Source organism: Podarcis melisellensis (genome assembly GCF_964234715.1).
Source record: "Podarcis melisellensis genome assembly, chromosome: Z".
NCBI classification, from domain to species: Eukaryota; Metazoa; Chordata; class Lepidosauria; order Squamata; family Lacertidae; genus Podarcis; species Podarcis melisellensis.
The window spans coordinates 10,205,905-10,220,463 of NC_138547.1; the positions used below are offsets into that span (position 1 = coordinate 10,205,905).

General features: G+C 44.2%; 1 protein-coding gene across 2 annotated transcripts in view; it reads right to left on the bottom strand.

Annotated features, from left to right (window-relative positions):
* Nucleotides 1-12,824, bottom strand: part of C5 (complement C5) — a 78,635-nt gene extending 65,811 nt beyond the window's left edge. The window contains exons 1-5 of one of the 2 annotated variants that reach the window (XM_081896276.1): nucleotides 12,481-12,824; nucleotides 7,704-7,896; nucleotides 6,632-6,800; nucleotides 5,006-5,076; nucleotides 3,812-3,903 (exon numbers count right to left, since the gene is read on the bottom strand). In XM_081896276.1, coding sequence (XP_081752402.1) covers nucleotides 3,812-3,903; nucleotides 5,006-5,076; nucleotides 6,632-6,800; nucleotides 7,704-7,896; nucleotides 12,481-12,545 — 590 coding nt within the window. In that variant the 5' untranslated portion in view covers nucleotides 12,546-12,824. The remainder of the gene's footprint in view (nucleotides 1-3,811; nucleotides 3,904-5,005; nucleotides 5,077-6,631; nucleotides 6,801-7,703; nucleotides 7,897-12,480) is intronic. The other variant, XM_081896275.1, reaches the window with a different exon arrangement.
* Nucleotides 12,825-14,559: the final 1,735 nt, after the last annotated feature.

The following is a 14,559-nucleotide window of genomic DNA, read 5'->3' on the forward strand; positions in this document are numbered from 1 at the left end:
TTGGAAATCGTTCCCATTCATACCCTCCAACATTTCTCCAATGAAAATAGGGACATCCCATTCCAGAATAATAATTTTACTATTTATACCCCACACATTTTACTGGGTTGCCCCAGCCACTCTGGGCAGCTTCCAACATATATAAAAGAATAACAAAACATTAAACTTTTTTTAAAAAAAACACAAAACCTCCCTATACAGAATTGCCTTCAGACGGCTCAGGGGTCAGATAACTCCATACCCTCCAACATTTCTCCAATGAAAATAGGGACATCCTAAGGAAAAGCGGGACATTCCGGGATCAAGTCAGAAATCAGGACAGCTTCTCTAAATCAGAGACGCCCCTGGAAAATAGGGACACTTGGGAAGGTCTGCACAATGAAGCTTACAACAATTCTATGATTCTATGACTGCAGTCAGTCAAGTCTGAGCCACCACACTGAAACAGTGCAATGTAGCATGCGATTAGAGAGGGCTGGCGGACAGCATTAAAAAAACAGAGCTGTCATCTTTTCCTTAAGGAAGAAACCAGTTTATTTGCTCCTTGCTTTCAAACACCAAATGAATTTCCAGCACCCCCTAGAGGGCTAAAGGGAAACATGTTTTGCACCCTTTCAAATACAGTGGTACCTCAGGTTACATACGCTTCAGGTTTCATATGCTTCAGGTTACAGACTCCTCTAACCCAGAAATAGTACCTCGAGTTAAGAACTTTGCTTCAGAATGAGAACAGAAATCGTGCTCTGGTGGCGCGGCGGCAGCAGGAGGCCCCATTAGCTAAATTGGGGCTTCAGGTTAAGAACAGACCTCTGGGACAAATTAAGTACTTAACCCGAGGTACCACTGCACATCGAGAGTGCTGCACATCCCCTTTATTGTATCTTTAAGGGATTTTGTAAGGGCCAAACGAGATGTGATGTGATGTTAACTGCACAGGTGACATTAAAATGCATGGTTTTTAAAAAAATCTAAACAGCAATCAAGGTGGAGCTGGAGTTCCAGGAAGACCACAGTGGTCAGGGAAGAAGAATCAAAGTACAGTGGTACCTCAGGTTAAGTACTTAATTTGTTCCAGAGGTCCGCACTTAACCTGAAACTGTTTTTAACCTGAAGCACCACTTTAGCTAATGGGGCTTCCTGCTGCCACTGCGCCACTGCTGCACGATTTCTGTTCTCATCCTAAAGCAAAGTTCTTAACCTGAAGCACTATTTCTGGGTTAGCAGAGTCTGTAACCTGAAGCGTATGTAACCTGAAGCATATGTAACCTGAGGTACCACTGTATTTTCCTCACAGCTGTAGTTCCAACCAAAGTCCCTCCCCTTAAAACTGTTCTGTGGGACTGGTAGGGTGGAAAGCAGGTAGAAAGGGGGGGGGGCAAAAGTAGGTATTGCTAGAGCCAATGTGTCAACTAATTCTAGTTTTGTCTCCATCCTCCTCCATGTGGAATTCCTCAAGGGATATCACTAAGGAGGAGGGAGCTGACAGACAATGCTGTTCTCTGGATTGCTTGACAGTAAAGCGAGATGAGCGCCACAACCCCAGAGCTGTCCGTGACTGGACCTAACGGTCAGGGGTCCCTTTACCTTTACTTTTAAGGTAAACAGGTAAGGCAGGGTAAGGGCAGGTAGACTGATGTTCCCATTCCCCTAATGGAACAATCTCCACTGAAGCTGCTATTTATGCATTGTTAAACTATGGAAGGGCCACCAAACAAGATGGCTTCTAAAAAGAGTTAAACGAATTCATAAGAGGAGAGGCCTATCAGTGGCGACTAGCCATGATATCTATGCTCTCAGTGGTTTTCAACTAGTGTGTCGTAGCACCCTGGGGCACCTTGAATGATGGTCAGGTGTGCTGCGAGCAACACGGATCTCCATCCCTCTTTCCTTCCCTCCCTCCTCTGATGCCCTCTTGCTTCTCTGTCTCCCAGATGCTTACAGTGGCTCTAGCAACAAGCTCCCCAGGCAAATGGTGCCTCTGGGGCTGGCCAGGGGGTGCTGGTTGCCAGGAGCTGAGGTGGCCTCAGAATAAAGTGGGTCAGTGTGAGGAGGCACCTCTCTTTGGGGCAGGGGGCATGGCTCAGAGACCAGGAGCAGCTGCGGGAGCTGCCCAGAAGACTGGCAAGAAGAAGGGAGGAGGCTGAGGGAACACTCCCCAAGGGAGGGTGTTCAGAAAGGAATGAGGGGGTGCCAGCTCTGCAGGCAAGGGGTGACATAACAGGGCATCTGAGGCTCAGGCATGTTTCCCCATATGGTGCGTCACAGAAAGAATGTAGCTGGTCAAGGGAGCCATGGACTCAAAAAGGTTGGAAACCTCTGCTCTGTAAACACCACAGCTGAAGGCAGCTTCTGAATATCATTTCTTGAAACCAGAGGAGGGGAAAGTGTTCTTGTGCTTGGGTCCTGCTTCCTGGTTTCCCCATAGGTACCTGGTTTACCACTGAGAGAACAGGACACTGGACAGAAACCCCTCGCAGTGCAAAGAATGGCTCAGGGGAGATTTTGCTGGGACTTTGTTGGGAGAAATGGCCCAATTCCCCTGCCCCACAATTGCATTTCCACTGTTGCTCATCATCACACCACAAGCGGATTTTTATAGCCAGGAAACTAAATTTATTCAGCCTATACCACAGAGAAGCCTAGCAGCAGACATCATGGTGGGGCTGAAATCCTTATCTAACACAGAGGCAGATTTAGGGAAGAGCTCCCGTTGCTCGGTCCCTGCTCCTGCCAACCTAGCAGTTCGAAAGCATGTCAAAGTGCAAGTAGATAAATAGGTACCACTCTGGCGGGAAGCTAAACGGCGTTTCCGTGCGCTGCTCTGGTTCGCCAGAAGCGGCTTAGTCGCGCTGGCCACATGACCCAGAAGCTGTACACCGGCTCCCTCGGCCAATAAAGCGAGATGAGCGCCGCAACCCCAGAGTTGGCCACGACGGGTCCTAATGGTCAGGGGGTAGTTACCTTTAACCAGTTCTGCCTCGCTGGGTACAGAGCCTGGGGGTGGGTGGGTACTACAACTATGATGTAGTGAATTGAGCAGAATGCAAGAGGCAATGGAACATCGGATTCTGGACTCGCAGAGGGTGCTGCTGAGATTTGAAAGAACAAAGTCCACCCCTGCCTGACAGTCCAGCAGGTGGATCACTGTCTCTTACTGGGAGCCCTTGAAGGCAGCCCTGTATCAGGATGTTGTTAATGTTTGATGTTTTACTATGATTTATATATGCTGTAAGCTGCCCCGAGTGGCTGGGGAAACCCAGCCAGATGGGCGGAGTATAAATAATAAAATTATTAATCATAATAATTTTGGGATGGGATGGAGTAAGGCAGTCAGGAGGGTTTTAGGGTGCAGAAGTATCAACTGGAGTGCTGGATGGGCTCAGCCATCGTGTTTGCACCATGCTGAGCTTGTCACCACCTCACCCCTCACCCTCCCAGAAATGAGCAGCAACTCACCTGTCAGGTGGTCAGATAAGTGCCTCTGCCCCATCATATCAACCACTAGTGGAGTCAAGCCTTCTTCCTTTCCCTTCCACTCAATATTTGGTCTCCAGTTTTGAGAGGTTTTATCTAATGAATGGATTTGTAAAATGATACTGAAACCCCCACCCCACCCTCCACCCTGTCAAGGCTCCAAAATTATTTGACAGTAGTGACAAATATTCGCTGCACCATGGGATAAGTCCTGATCAATCCACTATATTCAGGCTATATAAAAAAGATTTTAAAGCTGACTGAGCACACATCCCTCATACTAAATGAAGGAAAGGTTTCATTCAACCCATAACATTTAAAATATGAACAGATCTACTTAGGATATGGTGGGATTTTGAAGTCAGGGAAAGATAAAATCCCAGTGACGTCCTCTTCTTCGATAATATCCACTTCTACTCCATCAGGATCCTTTAAAGAAAATAAAAACAGCTTTTACAGCTATGGCACAATGTTAATTATCCAAATGAGTAAGATAGTATATATGTCTTAGGATAATCAAGTATAGAAATCCACAAAGGATGTATGCTCTTTTGAATCTTTTTATATATCTTTTAAATGAATTATCTCCAACTTAGGATATTTTTGAACTGGACAAGGCTATCACACCCACACCATATGTTTAAACTACCTGTAATGAACTTGAAAGCACATGGCTTCCCACAAAGGAATCTGGGAACTGTAACTTACCTATTACAAGAGCTGCAGCTCCCAGCACCCTTAACAAACTACAGTTCCCAAGATGCTTTGGGGTGAGCCTTGTGCTTTCAATGCAAGGTGTGACTGTAATGAAGCAACGAAAGAGCACAATTATATTCCATGAAGAGCTTGAGCATTCCCCTAGCTGCTCAGTGAATGCTGCTATTTCAAGTTCTTGGCGGAAATGATTATTCCAGGCCACATAAGGACACCTGGTGTTCCTTACTATTCCTGGTGCTCTTTGACTGCTTTGAAAGGCAAAGTGTGGCAGTGCCTGTACTTTGGAAACTCACTGCCTATTGAAATCAAGCAGGCACCTTCCCCATACACTTGTTGGTGCCTGCTAAAATCACTCCCATACTCCACATGGCATAATGATGAAGCTGAGCCCCGCCTCAATTCGAAACAGAATAATTTTTCACATGCACACAGGATAATGTGAGGAAATATTTTTTCACATGCACTATGGCATAACTGCTTGTTTTCTAATTGCTTGTAACAATCATACACCTACATATATGCTTTAGAGTTCAATATGAGTCAATAAACTCCTTTGATTAGTCAAGTAATTAGTTCCATAATCTTAATTAGTTCCATAATATAAATATTAATAAAAGCTTACAAATACTTCAAGAGAACCGGTTTCACCATCTTCTTCGTTTTCATCTTTTCTCATCTGCCCCTTTTAAAAATAAGCTGCCTAGCTCCTTAATAAATCTCATAAGCACAAGTGCACAAAAGCTAATTTCACACTGCAAAAATTAATATTTTTTGACACGGCACAAAAATGTGTCTAGCTGCATGTTAGACTCACCACAAATGTTAAGGTGGCAGATCTTCGTGCTGGCTTCAGTTCTTCATTCAAAGAATAGACCCTGACCTTCACTGTAATGTAAAAATGCTTATTTAACTTACTTTATTTATAAGGAAATCTTTCCCTCACTTTCAGTCCCATTAGGGCTTCCCAAGGCAGCTACCAATGAATAGAATCACAAGCACATGAAAATCATCAACCAATAGCAAAAGAAACACACACAGCAACAGCAGCAGTGCAATGGCAATCAACAACAACCAATGTTAACTATAATTAATCACCAGACAGATTACACTCATGGGGAGTGGGAAGTCAGGATGCACACTTAGGCATCACCTAAGTAGCAGGATGTCACCATGCATAAACTTTGCATTTCTGTGTGTGGATTCTACTTTTTATTTATATCTTGCCTTTTTCCCAAGATGAGATTCAAGGCAACTTCCAAAATTTAAAAACATCAATTAAAAAAAGAAAGAAAGAAAGAAAGTTAAAAGCAATAGTTAAAATACATCAAAACATATTTAGAACCAGCAACTATCTCAATAGGAAGGTTTCCCCCTGCTGGTGGAAGGATAATAAGGAGGAAATGCCCACAATAGGGGACTGTTAGCAGACCTTGTAGCTTGGATGAATTATATTGGAATAATCACTTGCAGTTTCTGGAGTTCAAAGGATATATTCATGTTGGAACGACTTACAGGATGAGAGGAGATGCAAGAGAGAAAGTAGCTGACATCTTGTCTCAATAAGTTGGAAGAAACAACAAAATAGCTAAGCTTGTAGGAGTGGAGTTAACTTCGACAGAGATCATTGGCTAGATCACTGGACAAACAGTGTCTTGTGTGGTTTAAAGTAACACATGCAGTAACTACAAACTCGAGAAGGAAATTTACAATATTTGCTTTTCTGCAACAGAGACCTACTACTACTGCACTATTATTGTGCTATTGTGTCAATGACACATAGCAGAACACACACAAGAAGTTTGGAAGACCACGAGTTGAATTATTAATTGATTCAGTGCTATAGGTTAAAAATGATTGGGACTTTTAAATAAAACAAGATCAGGATAATGTGAATTGCCACCAAAAGGAAAGCTGCAGGGGCGCCGACTTATAAAAAATATTGGGGGGGCGGGGGCCCATACCGACTTATAAAAAATATTGGGGGGCCTAAGACCTCCAAACCGCTGCTGCTGGGGAACGAAAGGGGCGAGCCCCGGGCTGCCCCGACCTTAAGTGAACCTGTGAGGGCCCGCCCTTTGCGGCAGCCGATTAGCTGCCGCCGTGGGCGGTGAATATTAATGAGCTAGGGGGAATCCCCGCTTCTCGCGGGGCTGACGCCAGCCCCGCGAGATTGTTGATGGGTCGAGAGCCCGCAACCCCACCCCCTCTCTAGATCGGGAGTGGCTTTGTTTTAACTCATTCCTGAATGTATTTTAAAAGGTAACTATCGTCAAACAAGGAAAATAAAAAATACCAACATAATTTTGTGATTTTACAAAGCATAATATAACTAATAATTTTCTTAAATTATTGGGGGCAGAGCCCCCCCAAACGAATTTTTGAGGGGGCTCGGGCCCCCTCAGGCCCCATGGAGTCGGCGCCTATGGAAAGCTGACTTTACCTGACTGATCCGGGGTGTAAACAGGTTTGTCAGTCTGAATAAAGAGAAAACCATTCTCATATGTAATAGGCATTTTCTTCTCTCTTGTAAAGTGTGGAGAAATGGCTTCCAAATACACATGCCCAATTGAATTCTTTGGGTCTCTGCTTGACAAATCTTTTGGCTGAATCTAGAAATGTGATAGAGAATAGTTTTAAAAACATACATGCCAGAGTAACCCATGAGAGGAAAACAGTGGCAGATAGCATTTTGTGGTTGCAAGGGTATTGCCCTGCATATGTTAAGTCATGATTTATGTATTTAAACATTTTTAAATGTTTTTGGGCAAAGCCTTCACACGAACATAAGGAAACTATATTATATACACATGCAAGCACATGTAATCAAAAATACAAACAAAAATAATTAAAAGAGTACAAGAGAGCTAGTATGGACTTATGATTAGGTTGATGTACTAGGTGTTAAATAGTGGGTAGACATAGCAAACGACAGTGATTTCTCCAGAGCAGCTCTTTATTTGTAAGCTGGAACAGAACTGAACAGCAAACAGCTCAGCCGGCCTGCTTTTATATGCAGCTGGCTGTCAACATTGTAGCAACAACAACCCAGGGTTTCCCGCCTAAAATAAGTGGCGTGGACCTGAGTGAAAACTATATACACGATACTCCTGGTGGCCAGGGTGAGAACTTCAATACATAACACCAGGACCTAGGAGACCAGGGTTCAAATTCCCACTCAGCTATGAATCTATGGGATGGGCCACCTCTGCAATGGTGGGCATGACCAGAGGCAAAAGTGGATGGAGCAATGGATGTATTTTTGTACAGTAGGTGGCTTTCTATGCACAAATAACCCTTCTTTGTCCTCCAACCAGGCAAGCAAGTGGCATTATTAGAGTTCAAAGGCACATTCAAGCCAGACAAAAACGCTTTAAAGTACAAAGCAGGGCCAGTGGTGGGTAAGGTCTGTGGTGAGTTCTGAAGGCCACATAGAGAGGCCTGGAGGGCCTGAAGTTCCCCAACATTGTTATAAACCAAGCACATACATGTATCAGAAATGCTGTACCACATACCGTTAAGGTTACAGCTCCTTGAAACTTATTGGCAGGTGTTAACTGAACACGACCAGAGGCAAAAATAGTTTGCTTATCTGGGAAGCTTTTCACAGATATTGTGACTGGAAACTCTTGTTCATATCCAAAGGCTTGAATCACCACCATCTCAGAGGCCCCAACGCGGAACATTTTGGGTGAAGAAACGACGTAACTGTAAGAGAAAGGGGCATCATTTTTTATTTTATTTTTATGGATTCCAAGGAAAGCTAATAAAGTACTGTCTGAAAAAATGGGGGTGGGGTAGGTTTATTAAGCACTTAAATGACAGTCAACAGCAGGGGGCCCATGTACTCCGTTTATATAAGGATAAACTCTGCTCAGTTTCCATATGTAAAACAAACTGACCAAACCCTATAAAAACACCTTCTTTTTTCTCAGAACCTCCTCTTCCTGTTCTTTTCCAGGCAGGTAATACTTCACCACATCCTTGTGAATACCCCTCAAGTACTTTTTTCTTCTTCTGCATCTATTCGTTACTGAATTGGGGTAGATAAGAAATTCTGGCTCCCCTAGAGAAACCCGAACTGACAGAGTGGTGACTTTAGAGCAAGCAGGGCACAGGCCTTCCATCCCAAAGGCTGCCAGCCACCATTGCTAATAGAGGCGCAGTTATGCAGGCAAGTTGAAAAGGTGGCAATCCTAGTTATACGTATTCACTTCTGCACTGAGTTTATTCACATCTCACTTTATAGCAGCTGAGAAAATACTCTCAAAATAAAAACCACGCTCACAACTGCTACAGGAAATCTGCTCCACAACTGAGCTATTTAAGGTGGCTCAGGTTGCGCCTTCCCAACCGCTATTCTGATCCTAAACAACAAAGGGCATTAGGCTGGATCCATAGCAAGGAGATCACCGTAAAGGTTCTTCGGGGATGGCACGCCAACCCTAAGCTGTAGCTCAGAAGAGAGGGCGGACTGCCACTTAGGGCTGATCCAGACTGCCTTTTGTGCTGGACTTTAAAGCTCTGTATCCAAGCTTCCCCGCTTTCCCCAGGCAAAACTGTTTTACTGCTGAATGGTGAAGTGAGTTTTCCCGGGGAAAGTTGCAGGACAAAAGAAAAACCACTGAGACACAGACCTGTGCCTGGGAAATGTGGTGGGAAAAGTCGGGTGAAACCCAAACCATCAGTGGTGCTGAGTTGCCCCCTAGAGTTGGCATGCCTGCACAACATGATAGTGAACCACCTCCCTTTATCTTTAATGTTTCTTATCGCTCTGTTCTCTCCCCCTTCCTTCCTTTCTTTTTTCCTTTTGTTTTCTTTTCCCCTTTCTCTCTCTCCTCTCATGTCTTTTCAATTCTATTTGTTCTAGATATTATTTTATTGTATTGTGAAAACTTTAATAAAAATAATTATGAAAAAAGAAAGGAATGCACATTTTTAAACTTACCAAACATGTAGTCTTTTTTTTTCTCTATGCTAGGGGAATAGGGAACCTTTGGAACTCAATTTGAAGTGCATATTTTAAAGGTCTTACAGCCTATATTTCCATACTTTGCTTTGCTGCATATTTTGTGATTTCAGATCTCTGCTGGGGTTCTCTCACCAAAATGTACTTGCACCAAACTTGAATATCCACAACCAGAAAGAAATATTGGAAATAAGGTGCCTCATATCCTTTGCAGGGCTGAATTCCTGCCCAAAATCACATGGCCATTGTTTCCATGAGGGTTGTCAGATAAGTCAGCATATTGCAATCAGCATATCGTCTTCCTGATCTTACCCTGGCTGGCTGGCTGCCACTGTGTATCTGACCTTATCCTCTTTATTATTCTTTCTTACCTGGCTTTTGGCATGAAAGGAGCCCTCAAGGTGAATTACACAAATCACGTAAACAACACCGTCAGCCCGTAATCATTTAAATAAATAAGACAAACAGAACCAGTCTGACAGCAATATTAAAATGTCACAGGGGGGTCGAAAGAGTATCTGAAAACACAGCTGAAAATACAAGCGCATAGAGTCCTGTGCAGGTTTCCCCTGCCTGAGGTTTGTTAAAAGGAAGAGGAGCATAACTGTGAAGGCTGACTGAAGCAACTCCCCCCACCCCACCCAAAGAAAGGAGAACATATTGTGCAGATGGGTTCTTAACTATTTTCCCTCCAGCTACTGTTTTTCCCAGCCCTAGATGTGGTAGAGATGGGGAACTTCAGGCCTTAGAGATGGGTGTGGCCCCTCCAGACCACTCTATCTGGCCCTTGCGACACTATCCAGGCCATGTCTTCTCCCTAGGCCATCACTGGCATTGCTCCATGCATTTAATTGACTTCAGCTGCAACAATGCCTTTGTGGTTCAGTATGCACCATACCTTTAAAAGCACATACACCCCACCCCCCCCAAAAAAAGAATCCTGTGAACCATTGTTTGTTATGGGTGCAGGAAACTGTAGCTTTGAATGGGGTAAAGTACACTTCCCATGGGGGTTTTCGGGGGGGCGGTGCTTTAAAGATATGGCGTTGGCACAGCCTAGTTTGCTTGCCTGCGTGAAGATCTGAGTTTCATCTTGCTGGAATGTAGCCTGGAATGTAGGGAGGGATTGAATCACCCCTGGAGGATCAGGGTTGTAGTCTGAGGCTGCTCCTGGATTCCACCTGCCACTCAATTCTCAAATTGGTTCTGTGGTTAAGAGTGCTTATGCCCAGGGTCAGTTGTCCATACTCCTGTGAACTCCCACTTGGACTATGTAGTGCTGCCCTTAAAGATGGTCCAGAGACTGCAGCTACTGCAGAATGCAGATGCTATATTGATAGGTGGAGCAGCCTTATGGGACCACGTGACACTGTCCTGAATGCACTGCACTGGCTGCACATGAGCTACCAGGCACAATGCAAGGTGTTAGTTAAAGGTAAAGGTACCCTGACCATTACATCCAGTCGTGGACGACTCTGGGGTTGTGCGCTCATCTTACTCTATAGGCTGAGGGAGCTGGCATTTGTCCGCAGACAGCTTCCGGGTCATGTGGCCAGCATGACTAAGCCGCTTCTGGCGAACCAGAGCAGCATATGGAAATGCCATTTACCTTACCGCCGGAGCAGTACCTATTTATCTACTTGCACTTTGACGTGCTTTCGAAGTGCTAGGTGGGCAGGAGCTGGGACCAAGCAATGGGAGCTCTAAAACCCTAATTGGCTTGGGACCCAAATACTTAAAAGGGTGACTTCCCCTCTACCAACTATCTCAAATCCTACAATTTGTAGGTGTGGCCTTATTGATGGAGCTGCCTGGTGGTCCTGATCCCTGACAGGGCCTTTTCTGTGGTGCCCCCTAGTTTGTAGACTGCTCTCTCTGATGAAGTGCATATGTCTCCATCATTAATAACTTTCAGGAGGAGTTTGAAAACATTGCTATTTACCCAGGCAATTGCAGACCAAATAATCCTGGTCCTGGAAACACTATGTCGGAGAATGTTTGTTACTGTAAACTGCTTTTAGATGTTTTAAATTATAATTGTTTTTAAAATGTTTTAACTGTTTTTAAATATTGTTCCCTTTGTTTTAAGTTGTGTATGTGTTTGCCAGCCTAGCTTCTTTTGGGAGGAAGGGTAGAATACAAATTAATTAATTAATAATTAAATAAAACAAACAAACAATAGTATAAACATAAGCATTGCATATATTACTCCATCCACTTTTCTGCCTCTGACACCCAGAAGGTTGCTCATGAGGATATGTGGCCCTGTGTGGGGAAAAGGATTCTCCTGTGTGGGGAATCTCCTGATATGTGGCCCTGTGTGGGGAAAAAACAAGACGCTATAGTTGTTCCCCTGCTGGGAGGGGAAGCATCTTGAGAGGGAGAGGGAGGTCTGATGGGAAAGCAGCTGAAGAGAAAACAAGCAAGGAGTAAACTATACAGGACTCAGAACTGCATATAATTTGAGCGTCACATCTCCAAATGCCTTTTTGTACCATGACAGGCTAGTTGGTGGGCATATTTGGCCAAGGAGCTCAGGAATGAGGGTGCTACCACTCAAAAGGTGCTGCTTACCTGAGGCAGGGTCTCAGGTGATGCCAGCAGGAGCAGCGGAGACTAGTCCATAAGGACAAATGGGGTACTGCCGCACTACCTTCAGCCTGTTCTCAGCCAGCCCCCATCTGCCTGCCTTGTTGCTTTCAACCATTGGCTCTGACCACCTAAAGGTAAAGGGACCCCTGACCATTAGGTCCAGTCGTGACCGACTCTGGGGTTGCAGTGCTCATCTCGCTTTATTGGCCGAGGAAGCCGGCGTACAGCTTCCAAGTCATGTGGCCAGCATGACTAAGCCGCTTCTGGTGAACCAGAGCAGCGCACGGAAACGCCGTTTACCTTCCCGCTAGAGTGGTACCTATTTAGCTACTTGCACTTTGATGTGCTTTCGAACTGCTAGGTGGGCAGGAGCAGGGACCGAGCAACTGGAGCTCACCCCGTCGTGGAGATTCGAACCGCCGACTTTCTGATCAGCAAGTCCTAGGCTCTGTGGTTTAACCCACAGCGCCACCCGCGTCTGGCCACCTACTGTTGACCTTATACTATCAGTACAAAGCTATGGAAGAAGAGGCTTTTTGAAGTGCAAAGGGTCCATATTACCTAAGGCTTCCAAAATCAAAAGCACCACTTTTGCATCAGCAATAGTAAATGGAATTCAGCAATACTCTTGGAGAATTCTTTGCAATCTTGTCATAGTTAGCAACCCTACAGCCCCATTCTGCATCTGCCCCATTTTAACACAACAACAGACACAAGCAACCCTTACTTACGTTTGCTCCTGAGTCAAACCTCTTCCACAAAAGGCCAGAAATAAGAAAATACCAAGAAGATTCATGTTTGCCCTGAGCAGCTGAGGTTGATGGGGGGAGACAAGCCTTTTGGTCTTCTGGTTGCCTGCAAGTCTGTAAATGGAATTTGCTAGCAAAATTTCTCTAAGTTAATCATTCATCAGATCTCTGGTATCTGAAGAGGATTTTCATTTCATCACAGAAAAATTCCCCTTCTCTATTCCAGAAAAAAATTAAGTTGGCTGGGTCAAACAGGAGCACCTAATTCGGAGATTTCATTTCTGTGTGTCTTTAATCTTGTGCATACAGAGGAAGATATTGTCGAGGGAGACACTCCTTCCTTCCCAGAGAATACAAACCTTTTAGGAAGTAATGCAAGACCTTCCTCTTTTGAAAGGTTTGCAGAGATTGGCTGGAACAAGATGCTTAATTTTGGTTTATCTTTTCTATGTCTAGCTTGATGTTGAGGCAACTGCGTTTTTTAAAAGTTAGAAAATATGTCTCAGGATAAACTCGCTGTATAAATAAAGATAAATAAAGATTACACGATTATTGAACTGTCTAATAGTTGTCAACTGTGTTTTTTAAAAGTTAGAAAATATGTCTCAGGATAAACTCACTGTATAAATAAAGATTACACAATTATTGAACTGTCTAATAGTACCACACTAAACATATGTTTTTAAAAACACTAAACATGTTTTTTAAAAAACAACAACAACACAGTTGCTTAACATCTTTTATTCATTGTTATTTTATGTATATGCCTTTTTAGAATTTGCTTGTTTATTTAAAACTAGGAAAGCCACTTTGATAACCTCCTTATTTCATTTCTCAATCCATCAAAAGGAGAAGTGGGGCTTTAAGCCTGCAGATCAAATGCAGCCCTCCACACTTAGCTATCAGGCCCCTGGAACTGTTTCCAGCCACAACCACTTTCATCAGGCCACATCACCTCACCACACCCTGTTCCAGACCCTTCTTAATTGCTTTTGCCTGGCTGGAATGTGTCTTTGAAGTGTCATTCAACCTCTTACTTGACTGTATGCTGGTGAGTATGTGTAGAAACTTGTGGCTTCAGCATGGCTGGAAAATACCCTACCAAATAAAGATAAGAATCATATCCATTGTTCTGCTCGCTTTTACATCTAGCCTCACCCACTTTTGTTTCCGATCTCATTCAGCACTGACATGTACGTATCCAGAAGGTTGCCTGCAGTGAGAGAATGTGGTCTCTGGGATTAAAAAGATTCTTTAAAGGTAAAGGAGCCCCTGACCATTAGGTCTAGTCGCGGATGACTCTGGGGTTGCGACGCTCATCTCACTTTACTGGGCGAGGGAGTCAGCGTACAGCTTCCAGGTCATGTGGCCAGCATGACTAAGCTGCTTCTGGCAAACCAGAGCAGCACATGGAAATGCTGTTTACCTTCCCGCCAGAGAGGTACCTATTTATCTACTTGCATTTTGATATGCTTTCGAACTGCTAGGTTAGCAGGAGCAGAGACCAAACAACGGGAGCTCACCCCGTCGCAGGGATTTGGACCGCCAACCTTCTGATCGGCAAGTCCTAGGCTCTGTGGTGTAACCAACAGTGCCACCCGCGTCCAAAAATATTCCTTTGTTTAGTCGTTTAGTCGTATCCAACTCTTTGTGACCCAATGGACCAGAGCACGCCAGGCAATCCTGTCTTCCACTGCCTCCCGCAGTTTGATCAAAAAAAGATTCCTTACTACTGCCTATATATTGATGCTGGAACCTTACTTCCAGTAAAACCTAGAGCCATTATTGCCACACTGTGTGCAGTATCTAGGACACACTAACATGCCAGGCTGTGTACACAACATACAGTTAGAGCATGTGATTCCCCCTAAAGAATCCTGGGAACTGTAGTTTGTTAAGGATGCTGCGAATGGTAACTCCATGAGAGGTAAAGTGCAGTTCCCAGGATTCTTTGGGGGAGCCATGTGCTTTAAACGTATGTCGTCTGAGCATCTAAATAAAGCTTGTGAATAAACTCTGGAGTGAGTTTTTGTTTGAAAGAACCATGGACTGTGATATGAG